General features: G+C 41.5%; 1 protein-coding gene across 1 annotated transcript in view; it reads left to right on the top strand.

Moving 5' to 3' along the window:
• The window catches only part of LPP (LIM domain containing preferred translocation partner in lipoma), a 555,231-nt gene that overhangs the window by 436,528 nt on the left and 91,387 nt on the right, over positions 1-27,316 (top strand). The window contains exon 10 of the mRNA XM_080919338.1: positions 22,292-22,461. Within this exon, the coding sequence (XP_080775464.1) occupies positions 22,292-22,461 (170 nt within the window). The remainder of the gene's footprint in view (positions 1-22,291; positions 22,462-27,316) is intronic.

The raw sequence follows: 27,316 nt of genomic DNA, 5'->3' as shown, positions 1-27,316 counted from the left end.
TGGATAGGTATGGGCTATGAGGGACCACTGTTGTGTGGTTGTGTTGGAGAATGGGTTTAGAGTCAGGAGTTCAGCCTATCTTTAGAATTATTTACTTCATTACCAAAAAGACAAGCTTGTTTGTATGTCTGTGTGTGTGTGTGTGTGTGTGTGTGTGTGTGTGTTTACAAAGTGTCATAGTTTCCCAACTTTTAACATTAGTCTTAGTTACTACAATATATTGCTTAGAATTAGTTCATCATTCCATTTTGCAGCATCAGAGTGTGGGAGTTAATTCAAATGGTATAATTTAATTACATTTAAATTGCACTCACCGCTCTACCTTTGTATGCAAACCATAGGGTTTGAGACGATTTTACTAAATTTAAGTGCTTTATGATTCCTTTTAATCTGAGAATTATATAGCCACCTCCAAGTTATTTTGCACATACTTTTAATTTTTTCAAAATTTCCCTTGAAACTGATTATCAACATACAAATCCTTGACAGGGCATTAAAAAAGCTGGCCCAGTTCATTGCTGAGTTCCGTGTTTTGTAAGGTCAGAACTCTGAACACTTCTGGTTAACTGGGTATTTGTAAAGCTCTAAGCATGTTGGTATCCCTATACACCTTGGCAGCTGCCCCATGGCAAATTTAGACAACTTCCAGTTCCTTAGGGACAGACAAAAAGCTATACCTCTTTGCCACCCATGGTTAAGTAAATGTTTGAGAGTCAGAGTCCTGGGCAAGTTTGGGAGAACCTCTGGACATTCCTTCCCTGAGGAATTTCTCACACAGCAAAGAACCACCTGTTGGGGGTAGTTTCAATACCAAGCTGTCTGAAGGCAGGATCGTGGATTAGATGGCTTGTGATGACTTGATGTGGGGCCTTTCCAAAGACTGAAAACATCCTGGAGTATCATCTAAGGTGAGGAGTACAGATCTCAGCCTGGGCCTGACAGGGCTGAGACCTTCTTGAAATTGTAGTGAGTTCCCGACAGCCTGAATTCCAGAATACTCTGTAACACAATGGTTAGCTATTACTCCCCCCAAAAATTATATGCATCTGTCTTTCAAATAGGAGTAGTTCAAATCTTTGCGGCTCATGAACAGAATTCTTCTTAAACAGGTAGTTTGCCAGACTTGTGTCTAAAAGGCATCGAAACATGTTGAGCTTGCTTCTTCCCCACCATGATAGACTGTATCCTCTCAGATTGGAAGACCAAAAAGTTGCCCCCCCCCGTTAGTCATGGTATCAAGGAAAGCAGCTCATTTAACTAACCAACCAGAGGGCCTGGAAGCCTCCTGCTCAACTATGCTGAACTTTTAAGGAACTCTACTACCATTTATTCTCAAATTAAGGAATAATTTAAAGACTTTTTATTTTATTTTATTATTCTGATATAGGGTTCCTCTACATAGCTTTGGCTGTCCCAGAACTCACTACATACATTTAGCTGATCTCAAACATGCAGCGAGCCACCTGCTTCTGCCTCCCAAGACCTGGGATTAAATGTGTGCGCCATCTTGCCCAGCAAGATTGTCTCATTACTTTGCTGAAGCTTTTTAATGGGATGACACTGTTAATCTTCACTTCCGGCTGTTGCACTTACTCAAAACTGCTGTACCCACTCCCGTGTGCTGAAGTGCTTCCTCTTGCTTTCTCTGGGAGCTTCCTGGTTTTAAATATTTAATAGTGCTCAGTTGACTTTTGTAGCTGGTGAGACAGGAGTCTAGCTTCATTCCTACAAATGGATATTTAATTTCTCAGCAAAGCTTACAGAAAAGTCTTTTCCAGTGCTTCATTCTCAGCGTCCTCAAGGAAGATGGCTCTGTGAGCATCTTTCTAGATTTTCTAGTCTATTCTGGCCTCTATTTTAATGTCGCCAGTTTGCTTATTTTTTTTTTCTTATTTAACTTGCGGATATTATAGTAAGCAAATAGAATATTCTCTTTCTATTACAAGGTTGTTCTGTAACTTGGATTATTTTTGTGATGCTATCAGATATTAGGGCAGCTTTATTTTCAATATGATGTACTGATGGATTATGCATCACATTTGTAGTGTGGACAAATGGAAAACATACATCTTTAGTCCATAAACATGGGATATTTTTTTTTCCTTAGGAAAAATCTCCCAAGGAAGGGGAAATGCTTTATAGTGTTATTGAGAGACGAGGTAAAGGAGAAATTTGAATTGGAGGGTTAAACAAAGGGATGGAGGGTAGGTTAAAGGAGAGAATGTGAGCAGGGACAACTGACCCAAAGGCCACCTGTAGAGGTGTATGAAATCTACTAGTGTAGATGCTTCCTAAAATACATACTTATGTGTATGGAATCTATATTTAATTTTTAATAAAAAGATATACAGTGTGTATGAATATGTTTTGTGTGTATGTGTGTCTGGTATAGGGGCCCACAGGGGTCAGAAAGCTGCATCAGATACCTGCGGATGAACTTACAGGTACTTGTGTTGTCTGATGGGGATATTGAGACCCAAACTTTGGTCTTTCTGAGGAACAAAAAAAGCACTTTTATCCACTGAGCCATTTTTCTAGAACCCATATTTGATTCTTCTTATGAAGTTGTATTTAATTTATTCCTTCCACTGACACCAGCATGGCTTACTTCCTATAAATCAAGAAGGAACATACCTTTCAACTCTTGCTAATGAAAATATTATCTGGTAGAAATGTCAAATTCCTTTCTTAAGAACTGCTGTCTTGTTACTTCTAAATACCTTTCAGAAATGATGACTTTCCCCTGTGCATATTGATTTGAATTCTTTGTGATAGCAGGCATTGATTGAGATTTCCATGAAGTACATAAATAAATGAGCAGTTTGTGTTGTAAGCTTAACTCCAATGCATGTGGTTGATATTAGACAACTATATTATTATCTTTAGCACACACTGAATTAACTTGATTGTCTGTTAATTTTTCTCTAGTAAGTTGGTGAAGGAAGAAGATACATATGCCTTGGGGTAGGAAGAAAGGCTTCATGAACAACTCAATGAAATGGACCAGAACTGTAAACATGTGCCCTTGCTTAGCTTTCTGTTGCTCTGACAAGGACCATGTCCAAAAGCAATATGGGGAGGAAAGGGTTTGTTTAATCCTACAGTTCCAGGCAACACTGCATCACTGAGGGATGTGAAGGCAAGGAACAAAAAACTGGAGGCAGAAACCACAACAAGAATGCAGCATGCTAGCTTGAGTTCTGTGGCTCGATCAGCCTGCATTCTTTTACATCTCAAGACCACCTGTGCAGGGATGGCATCGCCCATGTCAATCAATAATTGAGGAAACCCTCAAAGCTGTTTGTAGATCATTGTAATGGGGGCTTTTTAATCAATTGAAGTTTCTCCTCCCACATGCCTTTGGCTTGTGTCATATTTATAGGGAAAAAAATTCACAATGACAATCAGCAGCTTACAGAGTGGAAACATGATAATATTTAATAGAAAAATAAAGGGAAATGTGAGGTAAGAAAGAAGAGAAGGAAGGATGGGGTCTTTTCTCTGTACGAGGCAGCATTTGAAGCACACTTGAGATGGCAGTGGAGCTTGACTGGTGAAATGGGATGACAGGGTATCAGTGTTAGATCCTCAAAGCAAGGACCCCCACGCTCTGTGCTAGGAAAGGCGACACCACAAATCACTCATGAGAAGCGGTCTTGATGCAAACTGCAAGAGAATTTTTATTCCAAGTGTGCTGGGGCCCACAGCAGGGGTAGAGGACTGCGGACCCCTGAGTGCAGGATCAGGACAACTTTTATAGGGTTAACAACAAGGTCCACGAATCCCAAACCAATCATGACAAAGCCCAAGAATCCCAAACTAATCATTTTAAATTATCTAAGCCCATGCTTTGTAGGCCAATCATTGTAAACCATCTAAGCCCATGCTCTGGGAACCAATCGCGTTAAACTATCTAAGCCCGTGCTTCATGGACCAATCAGTTCCCTATAGTCTCGGAGGTCTGTATTTGCACAGTCTCCTGGGTGGGGGTGACAATGGAAGTCAGGATATAAGTCACAGGGCAGGAGGGTTTCTATGGTGCAAGCAGTTTGCAGAAGCCAAATAAGAGGTTAAGTCAGCTTATCTACTGTTAACTTACTAGGCCTGGCCTGGGTATCCAAGGGCCTGTCCTATGCCCTTTCACCCAGTTTCATACAGAAAGCAGGCTCTGGAAGAGCAAGGACTGTGGCCTTATATCTACTTATTGACAGAGAGCAGGATCTGGAATTTGAGGTATTTAGGGCTATTTAGGGTTAAGGCTCCTTTAGAGTGAGGTATCTTGTGGGTCCTTGGAGGGGTTAGGCTCTAGTTTTTATCCTTTCATCAGGAATTCTGGAATAATTAAGACATGGAACTAGGGAGAACTGGATAGGTGAGGAACAAGTCCAGAGTCCTTACTCATTCTTAGATCATAATTTATGTTTCTGTAATAAAGGAGGATTTATTTCAAACAGTAAATCCGTTCTGGATCCTCAGGAGATGAAAGCCTGAAGAGAGGGATGAGGGGAAAGATCAGATTACTGAAGCTGGGACATGGCTTACTTTTGGTTACTGTGGTAAAAGGCACAGCAGACCTGTTATACGCATGTTGTATTTCATGAATGTAACTATACTGTGATTATCACTTAGTAATTGTTGATGCTAATTTATGTGCATTAAAGAGATTTTAATATATTTTCTTTTTTAAGATGCCAATCTTCAGAAATCAACAAATTGTATTAATATTCATGTGACTCCATGTGACTTTTCTAGGGTGAACCATGAAAAATGGCCTCATCATAACAAAATGCTTCTCAGTTTTAGTAAATATAAGTTATGAACTGATTGGCATTTTTCTACCACTAAAAAAAAATAGTATGGTATTGCGGAACATACCACCTACTTATGTCACTAAAACATGGAGATACAGGTCTAACCTGAACCTATACCCCCTTCTCACTAGTGTTCATGGCACTGGAAGGTAATTTATGTGCTACCAGAAGAGAATTAATCAGCAACATCAACCAACTACAAATCTGATAACCCACAGCAGTGACTTGCCTGCAAGATCTAGTCTGCAATAGCGGCACAATCATTACAGGAGTAACCAACCACTTTCTGATTAGATTTATGGCCCACTCCATTAGATGGAACTCATACCTGACCCTGCTAAAGTGGCCAAGAGCTTGAAACTAGATAGGGTATGGGCTGAAGGTTGAGGAGACTATAACTATATTTTGCTAAAGGAATATAACAGTAAAGCAACTTCTGATTACATATTGTAATTACATATTACAGTGTATCACATGGTCTTGATTAAAGAAGCTTCCTGTTAGACATAGGTCTGGTGCTATATATGCAATGCTAAATTCTGAATCCCAAGTATTATCCCAGATGGATGATTCTTACTCACACCTGCCTTTTTTTGTGAGAACCTTACTCCCCAGTTTAATGCCTAATTGGTCAGAAAATATCTGGGCCTTATGACTAAGCAGAAAGGATATGAAGGCAGGCCTTTGAGTCTAGTGGGGGAGTCTCTAGAGAAACCACTAGTCGGAAAACTAAATAAAGAAGACAAAGAGTCATAGATAGGATCACAGGATTGTGTGGCTGAGAAAAGGGGTATGATTTGGATCCAGGTGAGAATAGCACAAGACCAGTCTAGGCTTACAGCTTGTAAATAAAACACCAGGATAATATGTCTTGTATACAGGCTAGCTAGAGTAAATAATTCATTTGCACCTTCTTCTTACAATAAACAGTAATTAACATACAAACCAACAACTCGACAGCATGCAGAAAGTGAGAGAATTTTGGATCATTCAGTCCTAAATTGGATGTGTTTATCAACCCTCCCCACAAATTACAGAAATATATACAGAAGAAGATTCGGAAAGATTTTAGAAGCTAGAGGTGCTGGATGACTCTTAGAAACAGTCTCCCAGACACAACAGGCCTGGTACACATATGAACTCACAGACTGTAACAGCACACACACGACCTGCAGAAGCCATACAAAATCTAAGCACAGAGACCAGAAAGCGAGCACAGAGTCCCATCCCTAACATAGAAACTACTGGAAGTTGATATCAGCTGGAAAGGCACAATGGAGTGTCCCTGCATATATCACCCACCATCCTAGATAGAAACTATGCTCGGGAGTAGTTGGTCAGCACAAAATCAACTATTTCATTTTGTGTGTGTGTACTGTTTTGATTTGGCTTGATTTTGTTGTGTGGGGAGAGGAGGTGGAGAGGATTTTAGAAGAGCTAGGGAAGGGAAGAGTACAATCAAAATATATTACATAAAAATGTAAGTCAATAAATAAAAAGGTGTGGGTTGTCTTGTGTTTGTTTAATATAAAACTAAACACTAACTCTGATCTACTGATAAAATATGAAATCTGTTTGATGATCCTCTGACTAGTCTGCTTTTATAACAATATACAATTATATTTAGGAAATAAACAGATTTGAGACAAAAACATTAATCTTATAAGAGATAAACAGATGTCATTTTGGAGAGAAGTATTACATAATTAAACATGAGACATGTAAGTATAAAATACTTTTATAGTACTTGTGTGTGTACGTGTGTGTGTGTGTGTGTGTGTGTGTGTGTGTGTGTGTGTGTGTGTGTGTACCTTGTGTGTGTACCAGATGTGTGTCTAGTGCCTACAGAAAAGGACCTCAGATTCCCTGTAACCAAGCTTACAATCAGTTGTTAGCTGCCATGTGTGTTAGTTGCTAAGTGTGTCATAGGAATTGAACACAGATCCTCTTAGAAGAGCAACAAGTGCTATTAATCACTGAGACATCTCTCCTGCCCCAAATGTGTTTCTCATTTTTTTATTTTCCATCTGTTTGAAACAAGGTTTCACTGTGTGGCCCTTGATAGTCTAGAATTCACTATGAAGATCAGGCTGGCCTCAAACTCATGGAGATCCAACTGGCTTTGTCTCCCAAAGACATTTGTCACCACAACCTGCCAATCTTGTATATGTCTGTGCCAGTCTACCCTGTGCCTTAGTTATGATGCCTTACAGCAAATCTTGCTTTCAGAAAGTTTACCTCCTTCAGCAAGTTGAATTTAGTAGTACATGTCTCAGCTACTTCAGAGGCTGTGGCAACACTGTTACAAGTTCAGTGCCAGCCTGAGCAACACAGCATCTTTTTGTCCCAGTTTCTTTTGAGTGAAGATAGAGGCTGGAAACAAAATATCCTCCACCTTCCTAATTCTCATAATTGGTTGGTCTGCTCTGCCTCCTTTTGCCTTCCAGAAGTGACTTGTCAATTCATATTGATAAGCAATCCACAGGATTACTCATAATTCAAATTAGAAGCACTGAGTCCTTAAAAGGACTCCAAACCATGAATATGATGTATCTGTTCCTTGATGTAAGTGTTCTTTCATTTTGCTCAGTGATGTTTTTTACTTTAAATTATAGAAGTCTTATGCATATTTTGGATCAAAAACTAGATATAAAAGCCAAAATTATAAAGTTTTTATGAAAAAAAACTCCCAGAAAGTTTTTATGAATTTAGGGCAGTCAAAGATTTAATGTAGGATATACCCAAAAAATCTATAGGAAGATAAATTCAATTTCAACAACTTTCTAAACACTTGAAGGCACAGGCCATGGGACTCTGATAAGAGAGCTAAAATTTAAACTACCAGCCCAGGCTTGAAACAAGACACTGTCCTCAAAAAAGGAAAAGCAGAACATTCCAAAACCTGTTCTCAGAAGAAATCATTGAAATATGAAACACCAAGCCATGCATCTAGATACATATGTGTGCATCCAAAACAGTGTGTGTCCAGGACACAGGAAGCAGGTTTATGAATCAATAAGGACAAAGGGGACAAAACCAGATGCTGTGTTCTGCCATCCAAGTGAAGACTGGGATGTAAAATGGCTGAGATTCTCCTGAGCTGCTAAGGGCAGGGATACAGATCTCAGTGATGTCTTTAAGAGTCAGACACAGTAAGCATGACCAAGCTTTTCTCCTAAACGCTGTCCGAAAGGGGAAAAAAAGAAACCTCTTTCACACAGACTGAACATAGAGGTTGATATCAGCTTTATTTGTAGTAGTCAAAAACTGGCAGTGCCCCAAGACTCCATCTGTAGGTGAAAGAGCAAACTGCATCATATTCACACAGTAAAACACACATCTCTAATCGGGCAATGAGCTGACGCTATGTGAAGGAAGACTGGCTTGCCGAGGGTAGGGAGGAATGCCAAGAGAAAGACATAGGTGGTAGAAGTATTTTCTGGTCTAGCCATGGTGTTAACTATAGCATTTCATTTATTAAAAATAATCAAAGCATTTCCTTAAAATGGGCTCGGTTATTACATGTACAGTATATTCAAAAGTATAGTATGGCTTAGCAACTAAGAAGACTCGCTTCCCTCAGAGCCAAGATGTGGTTCCTAATACACATACCCAAGTATTCACGGCCTCCGAATTCCGGTTCCAGTGCGTCCAATATCTGCTTCTGTCTTCTGGTAGCATGTACGCAGCACACACACACAAGGAGACACACATGGGAACACGAAAAGAAAATCTTAAATTTTAGTTCACTGAAATAAACACCATGACGTACATTTCTGCAGTGTTTTACAACAGACTGAAGCGTGCTAAAGTGAGTTGGTGAACCGTACACACCACATCGCTTCCTCATTTCTGCACACCTTTGGGGACTTCTTTAGAAAACAACAGGAACTTAAAGACATCCGTTTGTGGATTATGAGCCTGGCCTGCTGATGCTCTTCCCCTTAATATTTAAGTTCATGTACACACACCTAATTGAACAATTAACCTTGCTTACCTAAGTGAAATATTCTGATGAAACTTTCCCCGTGCATTCTACTTAAAGCCTAAGAACTGGGCTCTCTCTCTCTCTCTCTCTCTCTCTCTCTCTCTCTCTCTCTCTCTCTCACACACACACACACACACACACACACACACACACACACGGGCACACCTGAGGGATTCAAACTCTTACTTCTTGAGTTGACTCTTTTGATCAGCAGTGCAATAGCAACTTCAACTGATATGGGCAGATTTGGGATCAGATGCAGTACTTCCTGTGGAATCAGGCAGTGAGCATCAGTTGGTTATGTCCTGTAAAAGGCATAAGGCTAACAAAAAAAAAAAAAAAAAAAAAAAAAAAAAAAACCTTTGAGTGGAAACAGAGTTCATGTTCTACCTTTCACCGTGTCAAAGTTAATTTGATTAGGTGTGAGAAGGGGAAAGCAAGCAGATACACTGAACAGTAGAGTGGGCCTCCCCAGGTGAACTTTGTTAGGTAAAAGGCACAGCACAAACTCACCCCTAACTCCCTGAGAACCAGCACACATTAGGAGGGCTTTGTGGTGGAAATTCCAAAGCTAGAAGAGATTCTTTACCTATAGCTTTCCTTGGGCAAGCATCCTACCTGTAGCATTCCTGACCACTCTGCTGAACATCTCAGTGCCTATAAATCTTTCCTTCTGAATAGTGACTGACAGAGAGCCAGTCACAAGATGGAAGAGCATCCAGTAGACAAGTAACTCGATTCCCATCCTGCTGTGACCCCATGTGGGTCCCTTAGCAGTTTTCTATTTGGATCTGGCCGGGTCAGTCTTTGGTTTAGTGTGTATGTGACTCTGTTCTCTTCTTAACCATTTGCTAACTATTGGGATAGCATTTGCATACTGCTGAGAACCAGATGATATAAAGCTTGCTTCATTTTCTCTCCACTATTGTTCTTCAGGGTGAGTTTTAATATTTTACTTACAGTTACTGAACTACCATCATGTACAACAAAACCACACAGTCATGACTATTCATAAATATTACTACCTATCTACCTACACACACACACACACACACACACACAAACATTTAAAACCACTCACTTGCATGTAAAGGCACATAAACAAATGTACATGTGAGGACACTTAATTAAATAACCAGTATGGTCACCCACAAACCATGTCCACGGTGGGAATGTGCAAGCTGTCCCCCACTCTCTCCTCTTTGCCCATTCAGTCTGCTCCTTTATTCTGTATATTTTGAAACACGTTTGAAATCATTCCCTCTTCCCGGACCATACTGCCAGCTGCTGGTACCATACTTTATAGCCGGGCAAAATCGACAGCATGTTTTTAGCACCGAGTAACAAATGAGCAAGTGTTGGCTCTGCTTCTGTTTGTTGTGTGACAGTTGATGAGATTTAACTTTCCAGAGCCACTCTGCCTTTGCCTGCAGATTAAGAAGATAAGGCTTACCTGGTAAGTTGGCAGAGAAAAAAGCACAAAAGCGTTATTTCCCCTCTGCCCCTGTTCCCTCTCTTTGCAGGAATACTCATAGTGGCTTATAAACTTTTTTATCAACCTCTTTGCTCCTCATTGTCCTCCTTCTACTTTTATCTAAAGATGTTATTATAACAAGTATATAGGCATGTATGTTTATGGCATAAAACGTATATCCACTTGGTTATATGGCAGCGTTTTATTGGACTTCTGTAGAAAGCCCTCCTTGGCCTGCCTTAGGCCCAGGGCTGACCAGGTCCTTCCTCCTTACGGATCAGTGCTCTCACTGCATGGCTGTGTGTCTTCCATCTTCCCCCTTATACAGATTTCCCCACTTAGTTTTCAAAGCCTGAGTCCACGCTCTCTCTTCTAAATCCTACCTGATTGGTTGCATGTGTTACGTCATAATTGTGTGCCCAGGCCCCACCCATCTTCTTAGTGAGTTCCAATGCCTGCTCTGTATGGTAATCACATGTTTACATTCTGTGCTCTCTATTCCATCTGCATGGCTTTTGAGATTAGTTGTCACTCGCCCAAGAACTGTTCTATTAAAATGTTTATAGTTTTACTGGAAATTGATTGAGAATTCTTCTATTACTCTGTGAATTTTTAACAAGCCAGTGTTCAAAGTTGGGTCTTTGAATGCCTTCTCTAGGAGGGAAGCAATATGGAATATGTGGAACATTATTCAGGAGCCTCATGAAAAGACTTCAAGAAACAGACAGAGTGAAATTCTCTCTAAAATGGGGCTAAGCGGTTGGGCACAGGATACTGACAAGGTAGCAGGGGTCAGTGAACTCAGGCTTTGAACGCTAACAGGGAAAAGGAAGAAAGCCCTTTGCCAGGCCACGTGTGGAAGTTACTGCTGTCTCTGCTAGGCCAACACTTAAGTAGGTCAATAAATATTTTATGCAAGTATAAATTCAGACCTATTCTAAATGGCCTAGAATCTTTTGAATAAGCGTGAATTTAAAAAAAATCTTAATACATTGTCTAAACATTTTAACTCAACAAATCTCTTCCATAATCCTTTGGATTTGGGAAGTTCCTCAGAAGCTGTCCTAAGGATAGTGATGGTTTAGACAAGACAGATGAAGGGGCTCACCACTGTCCTTTGTGCCTTCTCTCCTTATTGCTGTAATGAATGGCAGAACCACCCAGTCCCTGGGATTCATCCATAGAGCAAGACTGGAAAACTTCTCAGTCTTCCTCAATCATATACTAATTTACAAAAGCAAGAGTTTGGTCCATGGTTGGCAAATGGCAGTCTTTCTGTCACCGGTTCCCACTGCCTTGTTCTCAGCGTGGCTTAATGTTTCACTCTAGCATGTCCCATGGGAAACCTCTGAAGCGCCTAAGTTTTTCTTTAATAGACATCTTCTCTTCTCTGAGACACCATCCCTCCTAGTTGTACCACCTGCCGAAAGCTAAATTATCCCTTAGTGTTTACACCTTGTGAATATTTATAGCCCATCATCACGGCACCCCTTAGTCATCCTCCAGCCTTGGTGTGTTACATAGATAGCTCTTTTAACCTTTCTACAAAGTCAGACTCCAGTCTCTTAATCATCTGTACCATCCTCTCTCTGTCTCTACTGCCTATATGAGAACAGTTTGAATATTATCCCAGATGGCAAAAAATAACCCCAACATGTTGTAACTAGGGGGAGAAAAACACAGAGGACATGAAAGGAGCAATCTCCAGGTTAATTAGTGGGGTGGCCGCAAATATGCGCACAGTTTGTTTCAGAAATAAAGCAAGCTGTATTTGTTGTAACGATCTCCACTTTGAACTCAGTAGAATGTTGGTGGTGCCAAGCTGTGTTGATGGTCCAAACAGTCACTAAAGACCTTCGACTTTGCACTGTGTATCTCTTGCCTAAGATGGACTTCAAATAGTATCACATAGCGATACAAGAAAATATTACTAGTTTCCGTTAAGTTTTATGGGCTCACCTGGGTTCTGTCCTTCATATAAGCTCCATAAGGGAAGACCTTTGACTTGTCTCTCTAGCTATTAGTCATCTTATAAAATTAACTGTGCTTACTGAATGTGATAGCTGTGTTTACCTAAATATGGGAACAACTTTAGTATAAGAGAGATTGCTCAGAAATACTCCACTGACGTCAATAGAAAATGCCACTTCTGAGGTTTCTTATTTTTTGCAAAAAATTTAGTTCACAATTTTTATAATGTTTTGAAAGGCTATGCAGAAATGTCCACTAAGTGATTTTCTCCACACCTTGAGTCAGCCTTGATTCAGTTTTTGTACTTACGTTACAAAAGGTATCTTGGAATGAAAACCTCAAGTCTGAAGGAGTCCTTAGGAAGAATCCCTGATTCATTTGGGGAAGAGCAAGTTAGAGGGCCTGGCTCACTGCAGGATGTGCCATCTGTGTGACAAGTGCCCCTGGGCTGTATAAGAAAGGCAGCTGGCACAGCATTGCAGGGCACTCTCTCAATCACAGCACACAAAGTTCAGGCAGGAACTAAAGCAAAACCGTAGACGAATGCTTCTTACTGGTTTGCCACGACAGGAGCTTAAAGCAGAAACATGGAGGAATGCTGCTTATTGGCTTGCTCGGTTCCTTTTTTTATACAGCCTAGGCCCACCTGACCAAGGATGACACCTCCCGTGGTGGGCTGGGTCCTCTAGCATCAATCATCAATCAAGAAAAGGCCCTATAGATGTGCCCGCAGGCAAATCTGATGGAAACCGTCCCTCCACTGAGATTTCCTCTTCTCTGAAATGCGTGTCTAAGTTTGTTAAGATGACAGAAGTTATTTCAGGAAGGTTCCTGAGGAGCCAGAAGCCAGCGTCTGCTTTAAGCTCCTGTATTAAGGTTTTGCCTTGGCTTCCTTTGATGATACACTGTAAACTCTAAGGAGAGATAAGCCCTCTCCTCCCCAGTGCTTCTTAGTCACATTGTTAACCACAGCAACAGAAAGCATGGTAGAGAGCATGTGACCAGCCTCCATCTGTGACTCCTAGAAAATGTTCCTTTTCCCTGGGTCTCAAGTGTTCCTTCCGGCACAGCCATGTCCCTCCTATAAAATTCTATGCTTTCTTCTGCAGCTGGCTCTGACACTCTTTCAGGCTGATCAACTCTGACAGTTTCTTCCTATTTTCTTATACAAAGCATTTGTCTGCAGCTCAGAAGATATGAGTGGCGCCGGAGTTCATTAGAATAGAGTTTTAAGCTTTAATACTTAAAACCAAGCAATTCTGTCAGTCTGAAGGTGGCAAAGGACAACCATTTCCTTTCACACATGAAGTAAGGTTGTGAAGGGACTTTTCTCTGAATGAAAGAGGGGAAGAGGGAAGTAGAAACCTTCTCATGTTTCATTCAGATGTTAACAAAGAAATTTGAAAGTGTGTTTCCTTAAAATTGACACCATTGAATAATAGTGGTGATGGCAGGAAGTCACAGCAGGGGGAGCTTTTTCCAGGATCTCAGCCCCGGTGGGGAGTATTACCTCCAAGTAATACACTAATCGCCTTGAATCCTGCATATTTTCACATACTGTGTGCATACATACAGATATTAATAACTGTTCCCTAGACGTCACTTCAGCACTTGGAGAGCGCAGTGTTGCTAAGCAAGTGCTGGAGATGGAATGGGATGCAGATGGCAGCCCAGCACAGAGCTGCATGAGGAGAAAGGGGAGGTGCTGAGACTCCATCCCCGTGGGTCTCTGAGTTCCGACGTGATCTTTTATGTAAGCTCTTGCTGGGACTCATCTCCCCACTCCACCGAGAGTGCAAGTGGCATTGGTAGTGTTTTAAAGGTGCTCACCTCCTCGAAATTAATCTTCCTGCATCATACCTGCATTTTATTCCATGGTTTCTGTCTAGTATTTTCTACAGCGTGGAGACATATGTACATTCTACTGTTTAGTGTATATGTCCCATCCCCATATATATCTTAGCGGAATTCATATTTTATAATATATATAGATATAGATATAGATATATTATATATAGATGTCCATTTGTATATCACATAGAAATTCAGAGAGAGAGAGAGAGGAGAGACCCCATTCCATACCACCCTCTGGAATCTCAAAGTAAGGCTCATATTCCTGTATTATATAGGGCTCCAGTAAGTGAAGTCGCTTGCCAGAGGTCACAGGTCATATGTATGGTATATCTAGGCCAAAACCCAGTTCTTCTGTCCAGAAAGTTACAATGAATCCCTCTATGTTCATTTAAAAAAGAAGTTGCAGAGTGGACAGCCTTCCACCGAGTATTGTATCTAACGGTGTTGTAGTTAGTGACCGGAAGTGCCGGAAGTGACCAAACAGGACCCAGAGACTTGTGCTCTTCACTCTGACTTGCCACCCGTCTTGCTATCATCTTTTCATAAAACAAGAGATAAGTCTGCAAGGTTTCAAACTGTTCAGAATAAAAGGAAACGATTGTACTGGATTGGGTGACTTAGAGTTCCGCCTGTTCTGAAGCCATCCTCGTGGACTAAGCAGTGTCTCAGGCATTTATTTCCAAAGAAATATGTTCATCAAAGAGAGGGAGAAAATCCATATGCTTGGGAAGTTTTCCCTGATAGTGGACAGGCACTAACACATGACAGCACATTTGGGAGATTGTGTGCACAGCCTGAAAGAACATCCTTTTGTGTTCCCAAGGGTCTCAGTTCAGAGCCTGGCTATGCTGTTGGCTTTCTATGGGATCTTACTCAAGGCACAGCCTATCTCTTTCCCTCTGTTTTATATTATAAATAATAAAGTTGAATGGCATAATCAATGCTCTTCACTTCCTGGGCTTTTCTGAATCTCCTCAATAGTGCATTCTGGGAACTTGGGCTCTAATAGACAAAAGGACTAATTGGCTTCCTGTGGAGGTAGAGCCAACTGAAACTGTCACCTGCCACTGGTCCAAGCCATGTATGTAAGAGTCATTAGATGATTCATAGATCCCTGTCTCACAGCTCAAAGTTCAGTTTTGCTACCTATTTCTCGACTCATTCACAAGGTTATTCCTGCACCAACTCATTGGATAACAGGGAAGTTTGTCTTATTTAAAGTTTCAGGTAAAACAGAAATCAAGAAGATTATAATGAAAACATGCATTTCCATCTCTTTAGAAGTTTGAGATTTCCCTCTGGTAACAGGGAAGGCAGAACTCTTTCAGTAGCCACACCTTGTTATAGTGTGTCTTATGCTGCTATATAGCTGAGACTATATAATTTGTAGAGAGCAGAGATTTCCTTATAAGGTCTAGAGGATGGGGTTTTCAATATGAAGAGCCTGGCAGGGCTCTGCTGACTCATGAAGGCTCCTGTGTGCTTCAAGGAGAGTAACTTGTTAGTATGTTGTTACACAGTGGTGTTCTGCTGGGAGTCCCTTTATAGGGGCCTTCTTAAGTCCTGGAGGGAGATGCCCTGTGACTTTATAATCTCTTCAAGGCCCTAACTTTTAATATGATCACACTGGCTACACCTGAGTTTTAGATCAAACACATTCAATACATAAAACACAAAAGTCTAAGATTAAAAGGGGTAATATGGAAAACAGCTTTGAAGGAGATGAATCAGTAAGCTGATTTGACTCGTGTGTGTGTGTGTGTGTGTGTGTGTGTGTGTGTGTGTGTGTGTGTGTGTGTGTGGGGAGAGAGAGAGAGAGAGAGAGAGAGAGAGAGAGAGAGAGAGAGAGAGAGAGAGATCTGGAGGACCTTAAGTACATGTTTCTTCTTGTGAAACAGAGGGTAAAAAGGAGATTTGAGAAAACCTAATTCCCCTTAATTAACCGAGTCTTGATTTTTCATTTGTAAAGAGTGATCCTAGTCATCTTGTTCTTGTCAGTGTGTTTATCGTAGATCACGTACCTGGCAACTACCTCATTTGCAGAATATTCTTTTGCCTTAGTTGATTGCTAGAAATGAGTTCAGATAGTCTTATATCCCACATTGAACACTTAGCTCATTCGATAAGTCACTGAAATTTCTGGCATTTCAGCTTTTTCATTGTTGGGTGACTCTTGGTGTTTTCCCTTATACAATTATTGAAGGTCTTGATGTATCTGTGTGTAAGAAAGTTTCTGACGATGCAAGGAGCCCTTGCTGATGTCCTGGGTAGGTAATGCTATAATGGTGCCAACATAAAATACCTTCAGAGACATGTCCCACAAGTCACCTCAGGGCCAGGCTTGTCCTGAAATGATCAACTCAAAGAAACCAAATATTAAGAAAGGAAATGACACAATAAATAGGCTAATGAGAGGAACAGACAGTTCAAAAAACACAACTCCCCAATACAGTAGGAAAATGCTCACCCTCACTAGTCATCATAGTAATTCAAATTACAACTTCCTTGAGATTCCATTTTACCCCTGTCAGAATGACCGTTATTGAGAAAACAATGAAGCCTCCTGGGTATGGCTGCTGTGTCACATGTACATCAGTAGGTGGCAGAGAGGAGGAAGGCCATCTCTGCTCAGTACTCTGACCTATAAACATCTGAATGATTAGTAGCCTAAAAGTCCCTGAAAAAGAGTGGGCCCAGAATAACCACCACCAGTCTGGCGGCTTGCAGACACCAGCAGCTCCCAGGACTGAGAGCAAGCCAGAGACTAGAATTCTGCCTGAGACTGAGGCCCCCAGGAAAGAGTGAGGCCAGGACAGACAGCCCTCAAGAGATGACTAACAGACCAATGCCATGGGGTCTGGACGGAGAGATAACCACAAGTTAGACTCTGCACAGGTCTCAGAGGGCAGTTCATTCTGTAGACTACTCTGCCTAGTGCCGTGATGCATGAGTATAACATGGCACTTCTGAGACCACTCCAGATACAATCCTTAGAGATGCCAGGCACCACTAACAGGAGGAAGTAAGTGGTGGAAAAATGGAAGAGAGAGAAACAGAAAGATGTGGGGGCAATGACCCGAGGCAGACCTGGAGACTCAAGGGTAGTAAGAAACAGCCCGACGTGAGTAGCTGGTCATGTGACCTGGCACCGTGGTGTGAGGTTGTGGCCTGTGAGGTCATCAGGGGGCATGTCTGGGTCCATAGCCCTTCAGCAGCAAGGGCCTGTTACGACCAAAGGCGAGGCACACATCCCTGGTCTGGGCTGCCACTCCAGGAACATGTTGATGACTGAGGGATGTGCAGAACTGGCGCCACCCCTTACATGGAGGACCTGGGAGAGTTGGTCCTGGGGCACTGGGGGTGCAGGAAAGCTGCTCCAAGGGCATGAACATGGGCTCTGCCATTTGTCTTCGGTGCAGTGACATGAACAAGAGGGAGATGATCCCTTCTTGCCCCTTGACACCTAGAGCACACAGGAAAGCTGGTCCCAAAGTCATGAAAGCTGGAGATATGTCCCTGTCCCTCACGGCTGCAGCACTCAGGGAAACAGGCCCTAGGCAGCACAGTAGAGCTAGACTTGGACATGGGGATTATACATGAGCCTTTCTTGAGGGCATGAATCTTAGACTTTATGTCTGCATACATATGCATATGCACATATATATGATATGTGTATACACATCCCTATTACAGTTCATTGTTGAAGAAAGTCAGGGTAAGAACTCAAGCACAGGCAGGAACCTGGAGTCTGGAGCTGGTGATGCAGAGGCCATGGAGGAGAGCTGCTCTCTGGCTGGTTCTCCATGATTTGTTCAGCCTGCTTCTTTATAAAACTCAGGACCACCAACCCAGGGATGGCACTACCCACAGTGGGCGGTAACCTCCTACATTAATCATTAATTAAGGAAATGTTCCATGGGTTTGCCTATAGCATAACCTGGTGAAAGAATTTTCTCAGTTAAGAATCCCTCCTCTCCGATGACTATACCATGTGTCAAACTGACATACAACTAGCCAGGAAAATAGCAGAGGGCTACCAAGAGAAAAGAAGGATCAGAAAGGGAAGGTTGGCAGTGTATGAGGTACTGACCGAAGTCCTTAGAGACTTGCGTGGACATGCTCTTTGCATGCAGTTACTACTAGGAAAATATTTTTAAATTCCTTTTGCAAGTTATAAACTAAATTTAAACAGCAAGCATGGAAGTAACTCTGGAAGCTCATATCATGTACTTGTTCAGTCTATTGGTTTTCCTAGATGTCCAGTCTTTGCTTAAATCTTGCCTGTTATCCATTTGGAACTGAGTCTGGCTATTCAGGCTTGGCCCAGTTATTAAGACATCCATAGGCATTTGCATTTATCGTAGTAGTAAGACAACCGCAGGCTTGAGAACACTGGGGAAGCCCTTAAAGTATCACAAGGTAAGGAAACCTGACATATATGGTTGGTTTCATCAACATTAAGGAGATTGCTGTACATGAGAAAGAGAAGAGTGGTGCACAGGATCCGATGCTGGCCACAGACAGTAGGGAACATAGGGAATCTTTTGGTATGTATGTCGGCTTTCTATTCCTCTGCCTCTGGCCTTTCCTACTTAAGCACTGAGAATTCTGTCTAAAGGACAGGTGTTAAAGTTGTGGTATTTTTTTACTAATGTGTTGTCTGAGTCCCTCTAGGAGCAAAGATACCCTCTGCTTGAGTTGCTTGCTATGCATTCTGAATGCACTCCCCAAGGAATAGTTTATGCATTTCTGTTCATGTAAAAGGGGAACATTTGGGCACCTCTTATTCTGTTGCTGGTTTGTAGACCTATTTTTAACATTTGTTCTTTGCTGTTTTTTTTTTCTTTTCTATGCTTGTGAATTGTAAGGTGCCAGAGTGTCCCTAATTTATCCCAAGAACTGGAAAAATACAGGGGGTAACAGAACTGGGCAGGTCCAGGTCCAGCACATTAGCCCAACTACCTCTAGAAGACTATTCTCCAGACATAAGAGAGAACTGTTTCTGGGAATGCAGGCCATCTGCTTTCGTGGTGAGCACGCACTGCTTGTTGAACCCTCACTAGACTCTACCATGGTTTGCATCCAGTAAACCACAGATGTTCATCCTCCCTTTAGGGGAAAAAAGCAGCATTTTTCTGCCTCCCACCTATACCTGTCAAAATTCCATTCTTTAAGGTCAAACTCAATTGCCTGTCTCCTTGGGAAACTCTTTCAGAGCTGTTTTAGGAGTGTGATTTCCCTTGCATATTTCTCTATCACTTTTCCCTTCAATGGATTATTGGGCACAGGAAGTTCCTTAATCACAGTAAGAAGTGCTGGCGGTGACAAGTCCACTTCTCCTTGTCACACAAAAGCATATTGAGAACAGCCTCTTGGAGCAGCTGCTAAAGAGATGGAAAACTAACATTCTTCATTTCAGAACAGACTTTGAGTGTAAGGTAGTGATTAACAATGCTCCATACGTGGGATAGCTGTCTAGCTCTCCAGAACCCTTCTAGGCTCGGGGTCTTTATTCAATGTACTGCACTTTGAGCATGCATAATCAACACCAAAACAGTTGCCTAGCCCACCGCTGCACCCCTCTCATGATCTTCTTTTGCCAAAGTAGTTTTCTTAGATCCCTTGTGTTTCTTGGCATCCTATTAAGTGGTTCTTTTTGACTTATACAAAGGGGAAAATTAATATAGGAAAACAAGTGTGTTGACTTATGTTGAATTTATGATATAAAATTATACTTCCCATGTGAATCCTGTGGATTTGTAATCATGTTCACACGGTTTGATCTATTTTCCACTACTCTCGGTGTGTTTTCTATAGTGAAATGTCATTTGTTGGCATGAAATCCTCAGTGGTACGGCATCAGTTTTCAAACAGAGCATACTTGGTTTTATAGTAAGGTGGTTAAGTTTGAAGAAGTAGTATTGTTTTCAGCATAATTACAAAAAGAGTGACAAGTGAAAGAATTAGTTTTCTTATCTACCAGCAAAGTATATGAATTTAGAGAAGCATTTCTAATTATATCTCTAATAATAAAAATAAATGTAAAATAACTCTTGGGTAGAAGATCATTAAACGCAACTATAAACTATATTACAGATATCATAATCTTGTTAAGTTTAGATCTTTGTCCATTGGTTGTAAATTTATTATGTAGAGGGTGTGTGGATTGAGAATTTAACATATAAACCTTATTGATAAACTACCAGGCTTTGGAGTCATGTTTGTGCCAGGCAGTGGAGGAAAGGAACATGCCATGGTGGTCGTATCCACCTGGGACACCAGCAACAGGGTAGGCAGAGTGAACCACCTGGGAAGGGAACCCTGTGACAGAGTCCTTGGACTCAGCTCCACACTGGAGTGGCTCCCTCAGAGTGAGACCACGGGGGCCATAGCAACATAATCTCTTTTTAATATTTACTGCAACAGGTGGCAAGCAAACGTGGAGCAAGAATCTATTGAAAAGTTGAGGCTTCAGCCTAAGATTTAGAAGCATACACGCCTGCCTTCATCTTCCATCCTCCTGGAATCTCCCTCCTCCCAATCCTGCCTCTTCAGTTTTCCTAGCCTTTCCCCCCACCCGCCTACCTCTCCACTGTCCAATCATGTATTACCTTAACATCCACCCACAAAAGAGACTGAAATGTCACCTTAAGACAGCTGTAGCAGGCACAGTTCATTTTTTAAGACAAACTTTTTTTCACTCAGTGTTCACTGATGATACTTCAATTATTTCATTGTTTTTTAAGATATGCTCCAATCCTGCAACAGACTACAAAGGAATCTTTTCAGGACCGCATGCAACCAGAGAGAAATATATTTACCTCTTCTCTCACTTACTGAAATATTTACCCCTCCCAGTTTTGAATGTGAAGCAGCTGTCAGTCCAATGTGACAGGTGCTGAAAGCCTTCTGCTATGAGAAGTCAGTGCATAATGCTCCATAATGCCAGATCTGCACTGGTGTTCATCGGAGCTCAGAACAGGCGATGCAGCCATGGGGTTGGAGCAGACACTTCAAGCAAGACTGTTTGGGCATGAAGTTAGTTAAATATTTTCTGCAGCCTCCATTCTTCCTCTGTAGAATGGGAATGATAGTAGTATGACCACGTAAGGGCACCATGAATTAGAAACGGGTTAATACAACACCCTCAAAGTTGGTGATTCATGAAGCTAGGTCTATGATATTTATATATGCAAAAGCCTGCAGGTCCTTGGTGGTGTTCCTAGTTGCCTATGGTTACGTATCAAGGTCTTGTTTCTGCCTAGTAGACATGAACTATAAGAAGTCAAGGTGGCTGTAGCCCTTGTGATCCCAGGGTATTGGGTTAGAGAGGCTGCCACTCAGAGTAATACCCACCCCTTGTCCCTTTATTTACTTTCCTTTCTTCTGGTCCTGTAGTTTGAATTTGTGATCCTAGTATATATTAAGCAACTGTTCTATCACTGAGCTATACCTAGCTCTAACATTTTTTGCTAAATTATAATCTGTTACTGTTTAAGGAACCTTCAAGCATACAGTACATGGAGCCATGAAGTGATGTAGATATGTACAGACTCAGCGTCAACGCTGACTGGACTCTGGTATCTTACATGATGTCAAGTGTGTGAAATGAGACTTGGCTTCATGGGAGGGGTTAGAACCAGAACCATGGGGAACAGTCAGGGTGGGGCTGCAGCAGTGGCTCCATTGGCAACAAAGCGGTCTAGCAGCTTCAGTGCTCTGGAAACAGCTTATCTGCTCATCAGTGAGGGCCTTCTAAGATGACTGATCTCCGGGACTTAGAAGGGCGATGAAGTCTCAGTTTAGACAAGATTCACACGCACTAAATAATGGACTGACTCTCCCAGGAACAGAGGCTTGTCTGAATTGTTCTGTTCAGTAGACTGTGCTTCTCAATCCAACATCTTGAATCCTGCTCCTGCCTGTATGTGATTAGAGGCCATGCCTGGATCCCAGAATCAAGCCTATGAGTTTTCCTCCACTGCCTTCTCAGGAGCCTTAGCTGTCTGCTCAGTTGAGTTAGGTCGATTCCTGCTGTGCACAGAGGAGACCTAGGTGGGCTTGCGCCATAATACAGCAATGGCATTAGTACTGTGTCTCTTGCTACTGCAGGATGAACCAGCTGTCTCCCTCATTTTGACTCCATTGGGCAGATCTAAGAAGTCCTCTGTAACGAGCAACCTTATCTTCCAGGCCGCTGTGCCCGCTGTGGGGAAAACGTAGTTGGAGAAGGAACAGGCTGCACCGCCATGGATCAGGTCTTCCATGTGGATTGCTTCACCTGCATGGTCTGTGACGTCAAGCTCCGAGGACAGCCTTTCTATGCCGTGGAGAAGAAGGCATACTGTGAGCCCTGCTACATCGTAAGTTACCACATTGGGTCATCATCTGCTGTCTTCTTTGATCAAAGACCAGTCACTCCATATAAATATCGCCATCGTTTTTTTTTTTTTTTTGAAGTTCAAAACATGTGTACACATGTAAATTGACATACTGTATTTTTATGTATAATTACTGTTTTCATGAGATCAGCAAATTGTGTTGGGAAGGGGAAAGGTCAGCCAGAAAGGTTGTCTGAGCTGTGTTTTCCATGCATGTATATAGAAGTGTGTTCTCTGTCATATCTATGGAGAGCCTCTGCTATCATACAGTCGTATGGTTGTATTCTGCATTTGAAGTCATGGTGTTTTAGGAAAGACTTAGCAAGTGGCTGAACTATCCACTAGCCTTTTAAGCTTCTGAACTAATTATCTCTGCAGAATCATTTTTACTACCCTAATGCCCCTGGTTGTCTATAATGTAGAGAAACTATCACAGGTCATTAATGAGAATTGCATCCTAACTTTGAATGGGCTAAAAATGGTTTTCTGCCTTAAAGAACAAAGCTATTTTTTGAATAGTAAAATTAATAACATTTCCTTAGCATTTTACACAGCTCCATAATCTATTAAGATACCTTCTGATAGACCACATTGCTGAATAAGAAAACTTTATGTCTAAAGTAAATTTCTTTACTGTCATTCTGGTTTTGAGCTATCGGTTAAACATATTAATGGAGAAAGTAGTTCATTTGGAAAAACCTGAAAATGTGTCACAGTTGTACCCTCCGCCAAGGCATTTCAACAGTGAAGAAGCCTTGAGAGTAAGGTCCTGGGACTGAGAAATGTGTAGATCTCCAGAGTTTAATCTTACTGGGCTTTCTGCCTTGGCTGGGGTCTTAGCATTACTGCTACTGTGATGAAACACCGGGAACTGAGTAAGGCAGCTTTTTGAGGAAAGTTTGTTTCCACTTGCTCTTCCAGGTAGCAGAGCATCACCGATGGAAAGGATGGGGAGGTTTGGGCGGATGCCGTTTACTGACTAGCTCTCCAGTGCTCGCTCAGCCTGATTTATTATGAAACCCATCAGCCTAGGGAAGGCACCACCCACAGTGTGCCGAGCTCTTCCTCACTGATCACTGAATGAGGAAAATGCCTTACAGACTTGCCTACAGCCACATCTATGATGGCATTTTCTTCAGTGAAGTTCCCTCCTGTCCAATGACTCTAGCTTGTGTCGAGTTAGCATAAAACTAAGCCTGCACAGCTAGTAACAAAATTCTGAAAAGTCAAGTTCATTGAAACAGAGATGGGTAGTACAAAGCACAGTTCTCCACGTCCATGTCATAATTGCGTTGCATCTCCTGGGTTCCATCTTAATTGGTTTTCCTTTCCAAAAACAACTTCCATGCATGTAGCAGCAATATAATCCCCATCCGCTCAAACAGACGGGAGAGAAAGGAACTATTTTTGGGACACTTGCCTAACCTTGGTCTTTAGAAGTGAGATTAGAGGCACAGGAGGGTGACTTTTGGTTAGGCTCTGGTCAGAGCCAGTGCTGCATGAGTCACATGTCCTCCTTGTCCTGTGACGTGGGCCCTACTTGTAGTTAGTTGTTCAGATGTAAAGATGAACACACAGATCCCGTCTGTCTAGAAGCGGCGGCATCTACCATAAGAGAATGTCTAGTCAACAAAGTCTCACCTCTTATGTCATTCGGCTCTTCGAGTACCACCCTGTGAAATCATTGTTGAAAAGAGGAAGGCCTTTTATAATTCTGACCTCCTTTAAGTGGGCTGCACTTTCTAGCGGCTCAGGACAGCCTTGTGCAATCATTTATTGCAGCAAGTTTTGGCAGCGAAGTCAGCAAAGCATTGTCCAGCCATCTAGCTCTCCTGTAGCAAGGAGCAGTTACTTTTTTATAGCTCCTGTTTGGTCCCTCTTACTGTGCCAGTGAGCAGCACTATTGTAACAATGCTTCTGAGAAAGGCATCCGAAGCTCTTTATTTTTATGCCTTGTAAGCAAAGGTCTTACATACAACACTGAGAAACTGTAACAGCATGCAGAGAACATGAGTTTGAATTAAATTCAGTCAATGCTTTCTGTCTTGGGCAAGTTACTTGCTATTTCTAAGTTTTGGCTTTTCTTTCTCATCTATATACTGGACATGACTGTAGTATTTTCCCATAAGCCCTCTGAAGATGAAATGAGGCCATCTTTGAGGAAACACTATTCAGCAGACGTTCCATTGGGGAATCTGTCTACCACTCCACATTTGTGCAGCGAGACTCAAACTCGCTTGGCTTGAGGAAGCTGTTTTGCTTCTGGGATATACCTATCTTCGATTTTTCTTTAAGGTTTGCTTTTCTGGGTGCACAACAAAGCTTCAGTTTCATGGTTTCAGTGGTTTTAAGCAGCTCAGAATGCAGACTCTGCTGTAAGACCTCTGAGATCATTCAGGATGCTGCTTCCCTCTGCTCTGGTTGCATGTCATAGCACACTGCACTTAACACCAGGCAGTCTATCTGGGAGATGTTTAATCATACACGTGAAAGAGCTGAGTGACTTCAAACACTGGAGAGCCTTACTATCCTTTCTGTGATTTCTCCCCGTCATAAGACCCTGTAATTGTGGTCCTTGATGTAATAACCTCTTTCCATAGCTACCCAGAAAGGCTTAAGACTTCTCAGCATTCAATTCCACTTTACCTAAAGGCCCTCTCTGTTCAGAATTAATTTCAAAGCTCATGACCTTGATTGAGGCATCAGCACTTCCAATTCCTTTTAAACTTTCACAGTTCTAATAAACTTCATGCTGAAAGAACAGAGAGACCAGGGAAGGAGGAAGCATGTAAGACAGGCAGCACTAGGGTTGCTAGTCCCTCCCGGAGCTAATGTCCTAGGACAGGAGATGCCATCCAAGGGATCAACCTCTTATCACACTGCTGGATACAGGCGTCCCAAAGACATTGTGAACAAAGACAAGACAATTGGGTCCCTGGCTGCTAGTCAGTGAGAATCACTTCTTTCTATTTTTGTGTTTTGCTGTTGTTACTTAATTGACTGAGTAAGATGAACTAAGAATATTGAAGGCAGTGGCTTCATTATTTCTCTGTAGGCACTCATGCTTGACTCTTGATCCAGGATGAGACCTGCAGAACGAAGCCTGAATTTCTGGATTATCATATGAGGTTTTTTTCGACCGTCCCTCGAGGTCTTACTCTTTGCATACCTATATCTACAACTGAACAGATTTGATTCAGTGATGTGGTATAGCTCTCTTCACATGTACTTACCTGTTTTCTGTCTAGTACGTGTTGTGAATATCTGTACAGCCTGCTTCAGTGGTAATCTTCCCTTTGAGCCTCTCATTTTAGTATTTATATATTGCAGTATGCTTATGAACTAACTTTTAAAGCAAAAATATATTTTCCATTCTTTACCATGATAATGTACTTAGAGAAAACTGAGTGAAATTTTTATATCTTTAAAATTAAATTTAATGAAATGTACAATTAAATTTAAAATTAACACAATTTCAAAAATATAGTTTATTGTCTTGCTTAGAGTTTCTGTTGCTGTTAAAACACACCATAACCAAGGCCACTCTTATAAAGGACAACATTTAATTGGGGCTGGCTTACACTTTCAAAGGTAATTATCATGGCAGGAAGCATGGCAACATCCAGGAAGGCATGGCACTGGAAAAAGGAGCTGATAGTTCTCCATCTTGTTTTGAAGGCCAACAGGAGAAGACTGTCTCACACATGACTAAGAGGAGGGTCTCAAAGCCCACCCTCCTACTGACACACTTCCTCCAATAAGGCCATACTTCCTAAATAGTACCATCTCTTGGGCCAAGCACATTTAAACCATCACAATAATCAACTCAAATTATCAGCATCAGTAAAGCCTAAAGCATTGCCTACTGTTGTTAGTTTTGACCTAGAACACGTGATCCTCCTGCCTTAGTTGCATAGATCCTGGGATATAACACCACACCTAGCACCATAAAATTTTTCTTTAGAAAACTGTTTCTAGTTGACAAAGATCATCAGAAACAATGAGCTCATATATGAAACTATATTCTATTCCCTGTAGGAAGATTTATTTAAATTCATTTGGGTCAATGTACTGAGTACATTGTGCCCTAGTTATTTTAACTGATGCTTGTATTATTAGTAGTAAAATGAATAATAGATCTTGTAAATGATTTGGTTAGATTATTCTTATAGTTTTGAATAAATAAAAAGATTAAAATTAAGAGCACTAAACTTTAATAGGAAATGATTTAGGCAGAATTTTATCTATCTTGGTACTATTTCTTTGCTCATAATGTTGGCTACATCATTTGGCTCCAAGGACCAGGGTGTTGTTGTTTATAAAGTTTAAATTTCCTAATGTTATGGATAAGGAATGAGCAAATGTGTTATTTTTGTATCATGGAACTGTTGGCTGTCTAAGGGATTAATCTGTTAAGTGACCTTATTGTAATAAGATGGAGAAGCTGTAGCCCACAGTGGGCATGTCTTGGCTGCTGTTGCTATAAAAATGTTGAAAGTAATTGACTTGATAGGAAAACAGGTTACATGGAGATCAGAGCTTTGCTTACAGTCATCTGTGTTTTTTGGTATAAAGGGCATCAACAAGGCATCCTGCTTGACTGAAACTTTTCTGGTTCAGACAAGCTTACTCCTGAGCATTACTGTAACAATGTAATAGTTGGTCTCTTCTTGGCATTGTAAAGTAGTCTAGGCCTTGGGAGATACACATCAGACATCCTCAGGCAAAGTCTGTTTATGATGAAATAGTGATCCAGGATCCTCCACTGGATCAGGGCTTTGGGGCAGAGTGTCTGGAAAAGAGGGGCACACATTTTATTAGAATAGAGATTCTATTG

The sequence above is a fragment of the Micromys minutus genome (genome assembly GCF_963924665.1).
Source record: "Micromys minutus genome assembly, chromosome: 7".
NCBI lineage: Eukaryota > Metazoa > Chordata > Mammalia > Rodentia > Muridae > Micromys > Micromys minutus.
Note: the sequence above shows the minus strand (reverse complement) of the source record. Positions and strands in the feature narration are given on the sequence as shown.